An 18122-nucleotide genomic window follows, 5' to 3' on the forward strand; every position below is an offset into this window, starting at 1 on the left:
CGCCCCCTGCCGTCCGAAGGGGCGCACCCGAGAGCGCTCCACCCCGCGGCCGCGAGCCTGCGACGCCGAGCCTGGCAGGGGACGCCTGGCAGCTGGCCTCGACGGAAATTCAGGGAAGACGCCCGGGAGGGAAACCCTCAGGAAATTCCCAGACTACACGCTCGGGCGGAACACCCTCATCCCAAGAGTTTTCAGAGTCCCTTTTCTAGGGTCTGTAACCTAGAGAGGAGAACCTAGGAGGAAAGATAAAGGGTCCTAACCCTCCCCCCCCAACCCCCCACACACACACTTTCTGGTTTTTCAGAACAGTTGGGAATCCCTAAGGGGAAAAGTGCTTAAAAAAAAAAAAATCCAAGCCCGAGACTGGGATCTACCTCAGTGGTAGTGGTAGAGTGCTTGCCTGGCTTGTGCCAGAACCCAAGGGAAGTGCTTCCGGAGTATCCTCTCACGCACCCGCATTTGAGGTTCTTAGCCTCTGGGATTTATGAGTGTCACCTGCACAGCCCGGGCAGAGCCCCTTCTTCCAGCCCTCTCTGCCACATCCAGCCTGGGCTAGCATGGGCCATCAGCAGGGCATCCTGTAACCCTTGGCTCCAGGCTGATGACCCGGCTCTTCCAGCCAGGGGAGTTCAAATGGCACAATGGACAGGAGGACAGCTACTGTGTCCAATATCCTTCTCAAACTAGAAACCCTTACTCAGGAAGCCCAGAATTAACCTTGGAATATAAAGTAAAACCTGCTTTTCTTGGTTTCCTGCATTTTTTACTCATGCTATGGTCTTTATCCAATAAACCAGTGAACTTCCCGCTGGCAAATTCTTTTTAAATTTTATTTTTTGGGTTTGTTTTGGTGTCTGTATTATTTAAAATATTTTAAAAATAATTCTAAAATAATCAGTTTTGAGGCTGGCAGATGACGCACCGTGTAAAGTGCATGGCGGAACTTGCTGCCCAAGATGATACAAACCTAATGGTCTAAGTTCCTCCTCCAGGGCTTACACAGAAGTAGAAGGGGAGAAGTAACTTCTACTGACCTACACACACTGTAAATAAAACCTTTTTTAAAAAATTAGTTGCAGCCGGGCGGTGGTGGCACATGCCTTTAATCCCAGCACTTGGGAGGCAGAGACAGGTGGAACTCTGTCAGTTCGAGGTGAGCCTGATTTACAAGAGCTAGTTCCAGGACAGGCTCCAAAACAACAGTGAAACCCTGTCTCGAACAACAAAACAAAAATTAGTTGCATGCTCGGCATGGTTGCACACACCTTTAATCCCAGCACTTGGGAGGCAGAGGCAGGCAGATTTCTGAGTTCAAGGTCAGTCTGGTCTACAGAGAGTTCCATGATAACCAGGGCTACAGAGAGACCCTGTCTTGAAAAAACGAAACCAACCAAACAACTTCATATTCATCTGGATGTGGGACACTTCCCTGTAACCTCAGCACTCGAGAATCTGGGGCAGGGAATGAAAGCACCAGGTCTGCTTGGATTACATAGCTAAACCCTGTCTCAAAAAATCCATCCTTTTGGGGGCTGGAGAGATGGCTCAGAAGTTAAGTGCACTGGCTACTCTTCCAGAGGTCCTGAGTTCAATTCCCAGCAACCACGTGGTGGCTCACAATTATCTATAATGAGATCTGGTGCCCTCTTCTGGCATGCAGGCAGACATGGAAGGAATGTTGTATACATAATAAATAAATCTTTTTAAAAAATCCATCCAGCCGGGCGGTGGTGGCTCACGCCTTTAATCCCAGCACTCGGGAGGCAGAGGCAGGCGGATCTCTGTGAGTTTGAGACCAGCCTGGTCTACAAGAGCTAGTTCCAGGCCAGGCTCTAAAAAAGTTGCAGAGAAACCCTGTCTCGAAAAACCAAAAAAAGAAAAAAGAAAAAAAATCCATCCTTTTCTATCAGTAGTGCACACTGTAATACTGTGTTAGTCTAGGGAAGTCTGTAAACAGGTCCAGTGTCAGAAACTAGATTTTAACAGAAAACAAACCACAGCCAATGTGTTCTGCTCACTGATGTATCCTGAATGTTAAAACTGCCGACATAACAAGTTTCCATCATTTATTTGCTCTCAAAAGAAACGAGGAAAAGTAAGATGGTTTAAGGGAGGAAAGGTGTTTGCTGCCAAGTCTGTCACTGGAGTCTGATCACATGGTAGAAGGAGAGAACTCTTGTCTTCTGAGCTCCCCCGTGTGCTGATGTAGGCCAATTTTTCTGTCCCACCGACGAGCTCCCAAATCACGACATGGATACTTATTAATTATAAAAGGTCAGCTAATAGCTTAGACTTGTTTCTAACTAGTTCTTAAAACTTAGATTAAATCATTTCTTTTAATCTAGGTTTTTTATGTGGCTCAGTTATCTTTATTTTGTAATGCCCATGTGGCTTTCTCTGCATCTGGCTGGTGACTCTGCCTTCTTCTTCCCAGGATTTTCTCTGCCCCCCAAATCCTACCTAGCTATTGGCCATTTAGCTTATTAAGCCAATCAAGTGACATATTTTCAGTGTGAAGGACTATTCCACAACATGCTCACACAAACAAGTGTAAAAACAGATGAGGCAAGCTCTCTCAAAAGGAGCTTAGACACCAAAAGGCAAGAGGCTGATTCAGGACAGGAATAACGCAATTGCAGCCCATCTGGCGTGGCAAGTAAGGTAGGCTGTAGCAAGCCTTCAGCACTAGAGTTTGCTTTGGATCAGCAGCTGGGAACGCCACAGCAAGACCGAAGAAAGCCCATGTTCAACAGCTCCACAATGTCATATGGTGGTGAGACTAGCTAGGCTACCTAGAGCCAGGTGTAAGTGAGCATTATGTGTGAATAGGAAGGAGAGGCATGCCAGTTTAGTTGGGCATGTGACATTGCGGCCCTATGTATTACGTGCAACTTAACCAGTTCACTTTCCAGAACCACCTTCTCCATGCCTCCCAGAGCAGCATTTCAATGTATGACAGTTGAAACGGGCAAGTCATTTAAAACAGCGCCTACAGAGCCTGGAATGCTGACTCCCACCTGAAATAACAGCGTTCAGGAGGCTGAAGGTGGGAGGATGGCTGTGAATTCAAGCCTAGGCTACATAGCAAGTTCTGTAACAGCTGGGGCGGGGGAAAAAGGAACACTTCCTGAATCTGACCCTTGGAAACTCATACTCGTGGGGGGACCAACTCCTACAAGTTGTCCTCTGACCATCACACACACAGACAGACATGCATGCACCCATATACATGCAAATGTTAGAGATCTAAAATAAAAACACTGCCTACTGATGGGTTCACAATGTTGTGTGTTCTGAAACCGGTGGTGCACACCTTTAGTCCCAGTGCTGGGAAAGCAGAGGCAGGTGAAACTCTGAGTTCAAGGCTAGCCTAGTCTACAAAGTGAGTTCCAGGACAACCAGGGCTACACAGAAACCCCGTCTTAAAAAAACAAACAAAAAGTATGTTTTGTGTACACATGGACCCACGAGCTTTCCCCAATGCCCTGCTTTGTATAGACACCTGTGTTCCACCACTCAGCTTTGATTTAGACACCTCCATGTCCTCTTCCTGTTCTTGTGTTGAACAAAACTACATGCCATAAACTACATGTCCCAAGTTACTCATTTTGTTTTGAATGAAGATTCAGTTTCTGTCTTTTGGATATAGGTCTCCATGAAGGGTATTGCCAATCTTAACAGCACAATTGAAGGTTAACTCTACACCAGGAACTGCTGTTCGGGTGGGGAAGCAGGAATCTGAACTTTTTTATTATATGTACATATATATATGAAATTATCTATTATACATTAAGACAATCTTGCTACTGTAATGCAAAACCATGGTGGATTGGAGGTGCTATTGAGTTTTCTCCAACATGAAGGAGGTCCTTCTGTTTAATTCAAAGTCCTACACAAGCTCAACTGGGGAGGAGGGAATCTTTGCCTCTGCCAGCCCCTCCCATTTTCAGAAACTTTTAAAACAAGTTCCTTCATGTGTTGGATACTAGAGTATCTGTCCCTGGACGAGGAGGGATCTCTGAAGCCTTCTTTTTTGACCTGGCCTTTTAAAAAAAATCCTAGGGGCTGAGCAGGGATAGCACAGGCCTTTAATTCCCGTACTCTGGAGGCAGAGGCAAGCAGATCTGTGAGTTCCAGAACCACTGAGGCTATTACAAAGTGAAACCCTGTCCCGAAAAACAAATAAACAAAAATCCTATTGTATTTCTAATGGAATTTTCACGAGTTTTGTAATTTTGTAACTATCCAAGCTCCACTTCCTAAACTTTCAGTACTTTTAATGAAAATTTTAAACTGCAGGCATTTAGGTGTTGTTTGTAGACGTTCTGCCCAATGCACACCCAGCCATCTCTGAGAAGATGACACTGACCATCATACCCACAGCCTCTCTTGGGTTCTGAAGCTTAGCTCTCTGCTCACTGTGACTTCCTGGCTTTTCCTTTGTCTCTTCTCACCTCCTGCTGTCCTGTGTAGTGAGATTTGGTGGGATAAAGTATGCTTTTGTCCCTACCCCCTGCAACATACGGGTTTCAAGTTTTACTATTGCAATGAAAGTGCTATGTGCTGGCATTAAAAGGAAATGGTGCTCAGCATGGTGGTACTTGAGAAATGATGATGGGAAGATCAGGAGTTCAAGCGCGGCTTCAGCCTCACAGAAGTTCAGAGCCAACTTGGGCCATATGAAACCCCACCTCAAAAAACAAAAATATTCTTTAATGTAAATTCCGCCAGGCAGTGTTAGTGTTAGTACACACCTTTAATTCCAGCACTTGGGAGGCAGAAGCAGAAGGCGGCAGATCTGAGTTTGAGGACACCCTGTTGTACAGAGAGGGTACCAGAATAGCCAGGGTATACTGTCTTGAAAAACAGAAACACAACAAAAATGCCTCAACCCAGAGGTGTAGGATGGAGTCTGAGGCTGTACTACTTTCAAGCTCCTAGCAGGTACTGTACTGACACCGTACTTCAGGGAACAGAGAAACAGAACCTAACCTTGACACTAAAGTGTAAAACTGTAGAAGCAACAGTATCCCTGGTCCAGCATCTGAGCTCTGAGGCATGATGGTCATAGGGTCAGGCTAGGCTTCCTGGAGAGGAACCTCTCTTCATTTGACTCCTGGTGACAAGTCTTGATAAACAGAAACATCCCATGTGATTTTTTTTTCTTAAATACAAGTAACAAGATTTATTCCAGACATAGCAGAACATCCAAGGATACATTCACATATGACCAAGGAACCCACCCTCCCCAAATGACAGTGGGGCAGGTACTCAACACTCCTGAGACAAGCATCTGTGCTTTTTCTCCTTCATCTCTGGGAAAGTCATTGGAGGGTCTAATTTGATCCTCAAGAGACACCTGGTGTAGGAATCAAGCGCTGCCTTCTACTCCCTGACCCCAGAACTGCAGAAACACAGCAAAGCCAGGGGCAAAAAAGAGTAGAGTATGAGACACCAAACTCCCAGAACTGAACTCTCAGCTTCCTCAAAGAAGTCTTTACTCCCAGAAGGGGCTTCAGGGACTTCTACTTGGCCCACCTGAGAAAACTAGCCCCATCTGAGTGCACTCTGAAACCCACCGAGGGAACCCAGCAGTGTGTCTTGGCCCTCTGGACTATGTTAAATGTGGGTGGGCTAAAAGAGCCCATAAACTATTCCCTCCTGGAGGGTAGGCTCAGTTCCCATGTTAGGAACAATGTCTACAACTCTTGAAATTTATAAAACAAGTTTTGAGCTATATTTTAAAAAAATCAACAAGAATCTAACTCCAAAAAGAGGTCTTTAGAACAACCTAAGCAGTTCATTTAAATTATTTATACTAGTTTTTAACAAGGAGGCTAAAAAAGAAAGGGAAGTAGAGGACAATACTTCCCGGAACTCTCCACATAACTCTGTGGCCCCATTCATTCAACTGTGGGAAGACGTGTGAAATGCTAGGGTGGGCCCTGGAACTGGCCCCCAGTCCCTGCAGTGTGACAGTGCACCAGAAAGGAGAAAAACAAGGACCTGAAGAGCTAAAGAAACAGTAAACCCAGTAGCAGGGCCAAGATGGCAGAGGCTGGGGCACAGATCTCTCCTGTGTCTCAGACTAGCTTTTGTGCTTAGCCAAGGGGGGTGGGGGGGGCAAAGAAGAAACAATTTTCCTCAGGAAGAAGTCAGCCTAACTTTGTAGTGTCTCTGCGGGGGACTCACGCCACCCCCCTCCACCCCCGGACGGTGAGGGGCTGGCAACCTTAAAGCAGGCCATTGGGCCTTCCATGCTCTGGAGCCAGCCCACCCCTCTCCCGCTGGTGAATTTTCTGGTGCTGCAGGAGGTGCTGCTTCTGGACAAAGCTCTTCTCACACTCGGGGCAGCTGTAGGGACGCTCGCCAGTGTGGATGCGCTGGTGCCGCACTAGGTCAGACGGGTGGCTGAAACTCTTGCCACAGTACCCACAGATGAGAGAACTCCGACTTTTCCTCCATGGGATGTGGCCAGGCAGAGCGACTAAGCTGTTTGGTGAGAACCTCTCCTGGATATGAGGGCTGGTGCTGGGGCCCTCCTGCTGGTGGCAGCGCTGGTGGGTCGCCAGGCTGACCTTGCAGCTGAAGCTCCTGTGGCACACATCACACTGATGCAGCTTCGACTTTTTGGCTTGTGGTTTCAGTCGTGGCCTGGGCCTGAGGCTCTCCTCTGGTTCTGTGGCCGAGTAAGACTCTCTGCCCACGTGGCTCTGCATATGTGCAGTCAGCTGCTGCTTGTAGCGGAAGCTGATCTGGCATTCAGAACACTTGTATGGGCTGCTATCCCTTTTCACCTTCAGGCCCTGTCCACACTCCTGACCCAATTGTACCTGCCTCTGAGACTTCTGTTTTCGGGGGCAGTCCAATTTTCTACCAGGGGCAGGGTTTCTACTGCCTTCAACAGACTCTGTGTTAGAGTCCCCAGGGCCTGAATCCAAGAGGGCAGAATCTCCTGGATTATTCCAGAACACAGCCTGCTCCACGCCAAAGAAAGCCTGCTGTTCAGCAGCACTGGAAAACATGCTGGGCAGACCTGCAGGGTCCTCCTGCTTGTACAGCACCTCCTGTTTAACCATGGCCCTATCTGCTGCAAAGAAAAGACCAACAAAAGATTATATTCCAGTACTTCTGGTGTGTCCAGAACCAAATGCTTGGGTACTTCAGGAAGACTCAAAACAAAGCTTCTTAGGATGACAATCCGGAGGAGGATCTCAACATCTTACTCTTAGACAACAATGTTATTATATTCTCCAAACTCATCTATAAGCTGGTGCTTAAACTCTATGAAAAATGGAAAAATACACTGTAACCACTTGGTTCAAAAGCGTTAAAATAACAAATTTGAAGCTGGGCCTGGTGATACAGGCCTGTAACCTCAGCTACTCAGAAAGATGAGGCAAGAGAGTCACAAGTTAACAGATTGCTTAGGCTGCAGGGCAAGTTCAAGACCAGTGTGAGCAACTAAGTGAGACCCTATCTAAATTTTGTTTTGTTTTGTTTTTTGAAAACATGGTTTCTCTGTGTAACAACTCTGGCTGTCCTGGAACTCGCTCTGTAGACCAGGCTGACCTCAAACTCCCTATGTCAAATTTTTAAAAAGATGTTTTAAAAAGGGGCTGGAGATAAAGCCCAGCCGCAGGTACAAGGCCCTGCGTTTAACACTAAACCAGCAGTTTGAAAGCCACACGACGAGGACGACTCAGTGGTTAGAGCGGCTGCTGTTCCTGCAGAGGACTCAAGTCCAGTTCCCAGCACCCACATGGTGGCCACAACCATCAGTAACTCCAGTTTCAAGAGATTTGATACCTTCTAAACTTCAAGCATGAAGTACACAGGCAAACAGCAAAAACACCATGCACATAAACTAGTAAAATAAAATTATTTCGTTCTTCCTGGATGTTCTGCTCAAACGCTTCTCCTCATTTCTTTCTCCCTTGGTCCTGTGATTTGTTGCCCACCCTCCACCGCTCACTCTGACCACAGCCTATTATGTATATTACTTACAGGGCATGAAAAAGCAGGCTACACAGTCTGCAATACTCCAAAGACTGACAGGGGTTAAGGACCATCTAGAACAGTTCTAGTCAAAGTATGGTGGCTCACACTGTAATCCTACTCAGGAGGTAGAATCAGGAGGATCATGAGTTCAAAGCCAGCCTGAGCTACATAGTAAGTCCAGTCTATCGTGGACTATGTAGTAAGACTTGTCTCAAAAACAGACAGAGGCCAGAGAGATGGCCTGCTGAACAAGAGCACTTGTTCCCAACACCCACACCGGGTGGCTCCCAATCATCTATAACTCCAGCTCAGGGAGGTCCTACCCTGTCTTCTGTGCTCCATGGATACCCCACACACATCATACATTCACGTACACACATGCATACATATAAATAAAAATGAAAAAAACCTTTAAAAACAAACAAGCTGGGTGGTGGAAGTTCCTAGGATCAGGAAGGCAGATGCAGGTAAATCTCTGAGTTTGAGGCCAGTCTGGTCTACAAAGGAGTTCCAGGACAGCCAGGCCTACACAGAGAAACCCTACCAAAAAATAAAATAAAAAAAAAACACAACAACAAAAACAACAAAACCAAACAGGAGTCCACAACCTGCACGTGCCAGTATTGGTACTATTTGGCAGTTCAGCTGTGGATACACTTTATAAGCTATAGGAACCAGAAGGGTAGGGATGGAGGAAGAAGACAGACGAACACTCTAGAACTACTCACCCAGGTGGGTACCTTCTTCTACCAAGTCACCCACCATCTCTGCACCCAATTCCACTTCTTCTTCTGGCTGGCCAAGGACCTCTGGGTTGGAAAAGATACAGTGTGAGTCCAACAGAGTAAAACTTGCAGCATGCTGGTCAGACACCACTGAATAAACGACCAATGCTAGGGAATCAGTACTAACAGTTAAAAAGAACCAGATAAGGTTACTGCCATTTTTCCCCAGACATTTCTGGCCAATGGAAATTTCAAGATGTCATTGTTTTTAATGACTGGGTAATACCAGTCCATTGTGTAAATACACCACACTTTCTTTATTCATTCTTTAGTTGAGGAACATCTTGATTGCTTCTAGTTTCTGGCTATATGAATAATGCTGCTATGAACAGAATTGTGCAAGTGTCCTTGTGGTATGATGGAGCATCCTTTGGGTATATGCCCAAGAGTAGTACAGTTGGGTCTTGAGGTAGATCAATTCCCAATTTTCTGAGAAACTACCATATTGATTTCCGAAGTGGCTAAGTTTGCACTCCTACCAGCAATGGAGGCATGTTCTCATTGCTTTGCATCCTTGCCAGCATGAGCAGACCCTAAGTTCTGCTGTTCCTTCATTAGGGCCGCGAGCTCATGGGCCAGTGTCCACACAGCACCATCACCTCTGCCGTACAGCTCAAGTTTTTCCAAGGATTCCTTCCACAGGGCCTAATTTCATCCCCCTGGCCTCCTTGCTGAGGCAATTCCAGGTAATGCAGTCTCTGTGACGCAGGAAAATAGCCTCAAGAGAGTATATGACCCATCTGGGGTAACATGGTCACCTCTTTGACCCACTTTGACTTTTCTCACCCCCATGGATCTGGTCCAGTCAGTGGCCTCCTTGGTATTTCTCCAAGGACCCACATTTAAAAAGCATTTATCTAACAAGAAAAGAATACATTTGTTATACAGCATGTATTGGTAATATTTTATACAAAAGACTTCCAGTCTACCAAACAAACACAGAGACAGCAGTGGCTGGTAATGATGCTGGCTAATTGATTGGCAAGAAAATGGGTTTTGTCGGCCTATACTGTATATCTCAATACAAGTGGAGACCAGAAAGAAACTTGTGGAATTTAACTGTGTAAAGATATGCTACATTTGTTTAACTATGTAAAGATGTTGGAGGAGGCTACTTGTTGGTTCCAGGCTGCTCATCCCCAAAATAATCACACAGAAACTGTATGATTTAAATCACTGCTTGGCCCATTAGCTTTTAGCTTCTTATTTGCTAACTCTTACGTCTTAATTTAACCCTTCTCTATTAATCTGTGCATCACCATGAGGTCGTGGCCTACCAGCAAAGTTTTAGCACGTCTGTCTCCTGCGGCTCCATGGCTTTTCTCCAACCCTGCCCTTCTTTCTCCCAGCATTCAGTTTAGTTTTCCCCACCTAGCTCTGTTCTACCCTATCAGGCCAAGCCAGTTTCTTTATTAAGCAATGATATTTACAGCATTCAGAGGGGAATCCCACATCACCTCCCCCTTCACAAAGATGTTATATTTGACTATGCTGCACTTATTTAAAGATGTGCTGCTGTTTCACCTTGCCTGCCTACGGCATCTGACTGGTCTAATAAAAAGCTGAATGGCCAATAGAAAGGCAGGAGAGAGATAGGTGGGGTTGGTGGGCAGACAGAATAAGTAGGGGGAAGAATCTAGGCTCAGCTCAAGAGAACAAAGAGAGAGAGGAGAGGAGAGAGGGAAGAAGAGAGGACAGATGCCCAGGACAAGTTAGGCAGCTGCCAACCAGATATGGAAAAAAGCAGTGAAAGTAGGCCATACAGAAAGAAGGTAAAAGCCTTGAGGCAAAACAGATGAAAACACAAGTTAAATTAAGTTGTAAGAGCTAGTGGGATGCCAGGCGGTGGTGGTGCACGCCTTTAATCCCAGCACTCGGGAGGCAGAGGCAGGCGGATCTCTATGAGTTCGAGGCCAGCCTGGTCTACAAGAGCTAGTTCCAGGACAGGCTCTAAAGCTACAGAGAAACCCTGTCGGGGCGGGTGGTGGTGGCGGTGGTGGTGGTGGTGAGCTAGTTGGACAAGCATTAAGATAAGGACAAGCATTCAAAATTGCTAGTAAAAAGAAAACCTGTTACAGCCGCTCTAAGGAGTCAGTCAGTTGTCTCTTTCCATCGTGGAATTGAATGCAGGTTATCAGGCTTTATAGCAAGCACTTGTACCCACTGAGCCACCTCAGCAAGACCAACCTGATCTCCAAATGAGTTTCAGGACAGCCAGGGCTACATAGAGGTTTTTTTTTCTCTCAAAACAAAACAAAAGTTTATTATATTTGTGGTGGTTTGAAGGAGAATGGCCCCATAGAGTCATATGCTTGAAAACTTTGTTCCCAATTGGTGGAACTGTTTGGTAAAAGTTGGGTGTAGCCTTGTTAGAGGAGGCGAGTTGGTGGGGGGAAGAGGGAACAGGGCTTTAAGGTTTCAAAAGACTGAAGCCAGCTTGAGTTAGTTTTCCCTGCATCTTGCTTGCAATTCAAGATAGGAGCTCTCAGGGCTGTTTCAGTTGCTTGCTACCTCCTATCTCTGCTTGGCCATCAAAGACTCAGAAACCATAAGCCGCAAATAAATTTTTTTCCTACAAGTTGCCTTGGTCAGTGTCTTATACAGCTACAGAAAAGTAACTAATACTTCATAGCTATATAGTAAATGCCTATATTATACTTCAGCAATAATATCATCATAAATAACTTCAAGAAGCGATTTGGTTATCACAGAGAAGAAATACAAAAGGCTCAACCCAGAGACCTTCTCAAGTCTCTGCAGGTGAGCGGACCTGGAGACTCATTCCTCCTCCCGGCACAGGCTCTGAGGGCAAGAGCCAGGCAGAGTCCCAGGTGCAATCAGGAGGGCTCTGAGAGAATTCAGAGAGAAAATGGCCACTCACTCAGAGAGACCAGAGTCTCATAGTTGCTCTCCATAACATTCCTGTAGAGCTCCTTCTGCCAGTCCTCCAGGTTCTCCCACTCCTGTTCCGAGAAACAGACCTCATCATTTTCAAGGGATTCGGACACCTGCAATTGAAAGCCACAAGAAATAAGCACTTTGACTCATATCATGAGTGCGAGCCAGTGATTTAACATCTTGACTAATCTAGGGCTGAGCTCCCCTTCTTTCCTAACTTTTAAACTTAGAGATTCTACCTTGGGGGTCTCCCCTTTGCTGCCTGGGGGAAGCCGCAGGACCCAGAAGTTCCTGTTGCGCAGCAGGTTCTCCACGTTCTCCAGCCGCCGCTGCAGCAGCCCGTACTCCTGCAGCAGGGTCCCCAGCATGGCCCACTTGCCCTCCAGCTGGTTGCTGAACTCTACAGCTGTCTTCTCAAAGTCAGCCAGCTTCTTCTCAGCTGTCCCTGCTCGTCCCTCAAGACTCTGTAGTCGGGCAGCCTGGGATTCCATCTTCTTCTCCACAGCCTGAATAGCGGCAACCACTGTCCAAAGTGAGATTTCTGTGGTCTGAAAATATGGGCTTTTCTCTGTTGTTTGTGAAGGTTGTGTGGCGGGAGCTAACGGTGTGGAACGCCGTTTCCTCCTGTGCTGTAGGATTGAGGATATGAGGCCAGTGAGACAAGGTCACTTCCAAATATCAAATAAAGAAAGCAAGACCAGGCTCCTAGCTAGCTTCCTTAAAACAAACAAATTCAAACATACTTTTTTATTCTGATATTGTGCTGGCTAGTTTTATATGAACTTGACATAAGCTGGAGTCACTGGAGAGGAGGGAGCCTATACTGAGAAAATGCCTCAATAAGATCAGGGTGCAGGCAAGCCTGTAGGGTATTTTCCTAATTAGTGTCTGGTATAGGAAGGCCCAGTCCATTGTAGGTGGGGACACCCCTGGGCAGGTGATCGTGGGTTCTATAAGAAAGCAGGCTGAACAAGCCATGGAGAGCAGGCCAGTGAGTGAGCAGCACCCCTCCATGGTCTCTGCTTCAGTTTCTGCCTCCAGGTTCCTGCCCTGACTTCCTTCAGTGACGAACAATGTTATGGAAGTATAAGCCAAATAATAAGCCCTTTTCTCCCCAACGTGCTTTTTGGTTATGGTGTTTCATCAAAGCAATAGAAATCTTAAGAAAGATATTGAAAATTTCATGTGGGGCCGGGTATGCAGCTCTGTTGATATGCTCACCCAGCATGCACAGAGCCCTGACCTCGATCTGAAGCACCACATAAACCAGGGTGTATGCCTGTAATCCCTGCACTTGAAAAGGAGGCAGTAGAGTTAAAAATCCAAGGTCATCCACTACACAGCAAGTTCAAGGCCAGCACAGGCTACAAGAAGCCCAGTCTCTCAAACAAACATTAAAATTATAACAAAAAGGAGGGAAGAAAGAAAAAGTTACATATACTGTACGTCTACATATAATTTTGAAAAATATCAGAAAAATAGATAAAAATCATCATACAGTTAAGCTTTTCCCTCAAATTGTCCTCTGCCCTCCACACTCATGTGTGCACACGTACCCAGACACCACACACACACACACACACACACACACACACACACACACACAGACACACACAGAGTAAATAAACAAATGTAAAGAACAATTTTTAAAGCTGTTGTTGGGCTGGTGAGATTGCTCAGCAGATAAAGGCCAAAAGTTTGATCTCTGGGATCCACGTGGTGAAAGCACAGAACTGACTCCCGGAGCCGGCATCTGACACCCAACCACACGAGTGAAATGGCACATTCACTACCCACGAAATAAACAAACAGAAACAGGCCAGGCCTGTTGGCACATGCCTTTAATCACAGCACAGGGGGATGTTCATGAGTTTAAGTCTATCCTGGTCTACATAGTGAGTCCCGGGTCAGCCAATAAGACTCACAAAAAATTCAGTACTAATAGTCAACATTTACCTACTAACTTGTAAGGCCATTCTCACCATAAACCAAGTTCTTTTCCCTTTCAGTCTGTTTCCGCCATCTTTTGTTCTCTCCTATGGGTTAATTTTTCTGTCACTTTATTGGTATTGTGACCTTATTATTGTGAAACCCTGACCAAAAAAAAAAGTTTACTCTTTGACCCAGTGTTGCCCTCAAGTCCCATCTTTAGTTTTCCCCCCAAAATCTCTTGATTTCATAAATTTTATCAAATACAATTGTTCAGCAAATGCTCTCAAAGTTGGCTTCACAACTCTGCTCATAATTTAAGAGTTCATGCTTTCTACTTTTGGGTTATAAAAATTATTATGCTTTTCTTAAATTATCACATAAAATGATGGGCTTATGATTTATTATACATTTCAAATATCATTTACATAGGGTTTTCTTCCTCAGTATTTTTTATTTTCAGTTGTTATTATCAGGACATGAATTTGGCTTAGCAGTACAGAATCCTCACCTGAAGGGATGTCTGAGAATACAAACATGTTCAAGAACAGTTTAAATAAATTCTACAATGTCAAAACTGTAAGTTCAAGTCTAGCTGGGATTTTGGCGGACCTTTATTGCTTCGTCTCAAAGAGGTCTGTTGGTGAGGCACAACTAGGAGTGGAATGATGAGAAATGGAGTCTACTGGTCCTCCCACCCCATGCCAGTGCTCATCTCATCTACAGAAAAACCCTTCCTTTCAAGACTGCATGTGTCTTAAGTGAGCCAGATGCAGAAATGCTGCCAACACTAGTTCCCAGGTCAGTGTTAACTCCTTGAAAGTAAACCCTGATAAATCTTTCAGTACACTCCAAACTAGTTCTTACCCATTTCCTAGACAAACCACAGTCAATTCTAGGCAAGGCAAAGTTTTCAACACAAATTTCCTTTGTTTTTTTTTTTTTTTCTTTCACAAAGAGATATCTCAGGATCCCAAAGTTTCTGAATCCAAAATGCTGCAGTAAAACTCAATTCAAAAACAAAGGAGCACAAGGGTGATCCTCCTGACACTGTCTAGGAGTCTGGGGATGAGACAGCCTAGGGGTCTGCACCGGGTTTGTCTTCTCTGCCAGTAAAAGAACTAAAACCAAGAAAAATCTTAAGCTCCACAAGTAGCATCAGAAAAATTTCAAATGCTACCGACAGAATCCGCAGACAAGAAAACGTGTGCAACAGACACCCAGAGAAAAGGGCCCTCTGCAAATCAGAGGGTACCCAGGAAACTGTGTTTGTTTGTTTTTGAGGCTGGAGCTTTTAAAGCCTCTCAAGAGTTTTCCTCTTATTTATTTATTATACAATATTCTGTCAGTGTGTATGCTTGAAGGCCAGAAGAGGGCATCAGACCTCATTACAGATGGTTGTGAGCCACCATGTGGTTACTGGGAATTGAACTCCGGACCTTTGGGAGAGCAGGCAATACTCTTAACCGCTGAGCCATCTCTCCAGCACCGAGTTTTTCCTCCTCTAATTTAGGATTGTTCCATTTGAAGATGGTTGATTGGCCCAGAATTGTTGTGCCTTGAGCACAACAGAAGTGATGGGAGACAAAATCCTATAAAGCCTTTGATCTAGGCTGCCAGTCTTATCTCAAGTAAGGAGGGTAAGGAAGATCTTGAAAATTGGCACCTTTATTATCTAACCATAGCCCCCTATCCCTGTTTGCCTAGCAGGAAGTCTGTCTAGCACTAGGGTTGCAGAGGCAAGTCAAAGCTAGCGTGGTCTACATAGCTAGTCCCAAGCAGCCGGGACTACAGGTCAAGACCTTATTTTGAAAGATTAAAAATAAATTAGACAAGAAAAAGGCTTGTGCTTGTAATCGCTGCAATTGGGAGTCAGAGGTGGGAGTTTAAGGTCATCTCGGATAGGCTAGGCTGAGGCGCATGTGACTGTGCCTCAAAACACTACCACCACCAATCAAAAGCGAGCATAATGGCTCACACCTGTAATCCTACCACTGGGGAGACCGAATAGAAAAGGCTGTCACCAGGCTCCAGATCAGCCTGTACTTCAGAGTGAGGCTCTGTCTCAACAACAACAAAAAAAGCCAGTTAAGTTCCGTTTATCCTGCCCTTTTCCTAAGTTAACCGCTACTGTGCCAAAGTAGAAGACTGGAGCCATTAAAAAAAAAAAAATTAGAAATTTCTTTAACAACGAATCCAACATTCTCAATTCAAGTTAAGGAGACAAAGGCCTAGAGAGATGAGCACAGGCTGCCGAAAGAGGTGAGCGCTGAGATATTCCTCAAACCAATTTTCAGTGTCTTCCCATTCCCTGAATACCTGGAAGAGGGGGAAAGCAGATAATATTGCGCACCTACAGCTCTGTAAGTACACCTGTCCCCAAGGAGAGGTGGCCCCGCCTAGTTTCAACCTGTAGCTGCAAACTCAGTACAGAGATCTACAACAGAACACGGCACCCGGACCAAAACCCACTGGTCGGAGAGAAGCCCTAAGTCCCGGAGTCTCCCGCAGCTGAGATCAAAGGCAACGAGCGGTTTTAAACCGCGCCATCACTCCAACTCAGAAAACGAGTCCCTAGTTGGCACGAAGCAGGGAAATGTGGGCGCAATCACAATTCAACAAGCTTCGCAGAAGTTTCTATGGGAAGACGCAGAGGGCCAAGGCTCCGAGCCCGGCGCAGAAGGCTCAGGGAGCGAGCGGGCGGAGGCTGAGGGTCGTCGGGAGGGAGGGCGGCATCCGCCGGCGCCAACGGCCGCTGAGGGAACCAAGCCCGCGAGCGAGCTCCGCAAGCCCCGCCCCGGTCAGGGCGCTGTCTACCCCGTCGCCCTCGCCGCCCGGCCGGCGCGTCTTACCCGAGCAGGCGCCGACTCCGCCATGGTCGCAGTCGCCCCACAACACCGACTGGCGGGAGAGTGCTCCGGCGGTGTGCCACTCCGCCAAACGCCCGGACTTCGGGAAGAAGCCGCCGCCGCCGCCGCCGCCGTGTTGATACAAGGTGCATTCTGGGAACGTCCCCCCCCCCCCAAGCCAAGAAGAGCTGCAGCCGCTGCTCCCGCCGCGCGCTGTTTCTATTGCGCCACAGTGCGCCGGGAAGGTGAACAGCAGCTCGGAACCCCAGTCTTTGAGTGTGGGGTATAAACCCCAAGAGCTCGCAAAATCAAGAGCATTTTTTGAATTTAAGGTAAGCCCTGCACACCGCGAAATACTTTAAGAGATTCAGATATGTGAAAGTTAAAAAAAAAAAAAGATACGTGGGAAGGACAGGGATTAGTAGACAGGGTAATGGGTGGGGTGGATGCGATTGCAGTACATTCTGTACATGAATGTAATTGTTAAAAAATAAAAATAATTTTTACAAAAATAATTTTTAAATGAGTAAATTCACACTTTTCTCTGAGGGAAGAACTTGAAGAAAAGGTGTTCTCAAAGGTAAGTGATTTCATTCCAAACACTCACAGGTTACTTGGCTTTTTAGAAATTAGAAACATGGGGCCTGGAGAGACAGACAGCTCAGAGGTGAAGAGCACTGGCTGCTCTTTCAGAGGTCCTGCATTTAATTCCCAGAAACCTCATGGTGGCTCACAACCATCTGTAATGAGATCTGGTGCCCTCTTCTGGTATACATATTGTACATAATAATTTTTTTTAAAGGGAACTAGAGGTAACCAGGTGTGTTGCAGAATTCAAGGTAGCCTTAATCACAAATAATTAACCTAGTCCTTATGCCATGGCAAGTGTTAGAGACAGTATGTTGTGCATTCTGGCTTGGAAACATCTGGCCAAATTATCATCACTCTGGAGTTTTTGAGGCCAACCTCAGCTATATAGCGAGTTTCAGAAATACCAAAAGAGACATTGACTCCAAACAACCCCCCCCAACATTAACCCCAGAACTCCACCAGACATAAGTCATTGTCCTTAACATGTAGTCACTTTGAATCCCAGAAACAGCAGAATGTTGAAGGATAGATCACCTCTCAGATAATGGCAGTTGTCCATAAGTGTGAAGCAGAAATAACCATCTTGTAGGAGCCAGACGGATCCTCTCAAGCAATTCAATGGCAGCAATAAGGACTTCTTCCTACCTCTTTGCAGAACCAGAACTGGGACAGCAATCACTAGACCATATATTGACCAGGACTGCTTGATCATGCCTGCTTTCTTGCCCTTTGTTCTGAGTCTATATAATCCAAAACATCTCAAAGATAGATTTAAGGTCTCTGGACCCCTAATTCTCTTCTCTGCTTTTTACCTTATCTCTTTAAAAATCTACTTGTGTGTGTGTGTGTGTGTGTGTGTGTAAGAGAGAGGGGGGGAGAGGGAGAGAGACATGCCTTTAATCTCAACACTCAGGAGGCAGAGGCAGGTGGATCTCTGTGAGTTCCAGACCAGCCATAGCTACCTAGTGAAACCCAGCCTCAACTATTTAATTATTTTTTTTAAGGCACAAAGCCTGGAGAGCTACCTGGTTCCATTCCCCAGAACCCACATGGTGGCTCACAGCCACCT

The 18122-nt window shown here is 45.9% G+C and overlaps 1 protein-coding gene across 2 annotated transcripts; it reads right to left on the reverse strand.

The window, feature by feature from the left end:
- Positions 1-5245: 5245 nt before the first annotated feature.
- LOC119806368 (zinc finger protein 212) lies at positions 5246-16602 on the reverse strand. Of its 2 annotated transcripts, none has more exons than XM_038318075.1 (5): positions 16466-16602; positions 11924-12313; positions 11668-11794; positions 8730-8810; positions 5246-7087 (listed from the first exon to the last, which is right to left on the reverse strand). In XM_038318075.1, exons 1-5 carry the CDS (start codon positions 16487-16489, stop codon positions 6234-6236), a joined length of 1476 nt encoding a protein of 491 aa, XP_038174003.1. In that variant the 5' UTR covers positions 16490-16602; the 3' UTR covers positions 5246-6233. The 2 variants fall into 2 exon arrangements, with proteins under 2 accessions (XP_038174003.1, XP_038174002.1); XM_038318074.1 differs by having other exon boundaries at positions 5246-7090.
- Positions 16603-18122: the final 1520 nt, after the last annotated feature.

This window comes from Arvicola amphibius, chromosome 2 (assembly GCF_903992535.2).
Source record: "Arvicola amphibius chromosome 2, mArvAmp1.2, whole genome shotgun sequence".
NCBI lineage: Eukaryota > Metazoa > Chordata > Mammalia > Rodentia > Cricetidae > Arvicola > Arvicola amphibius.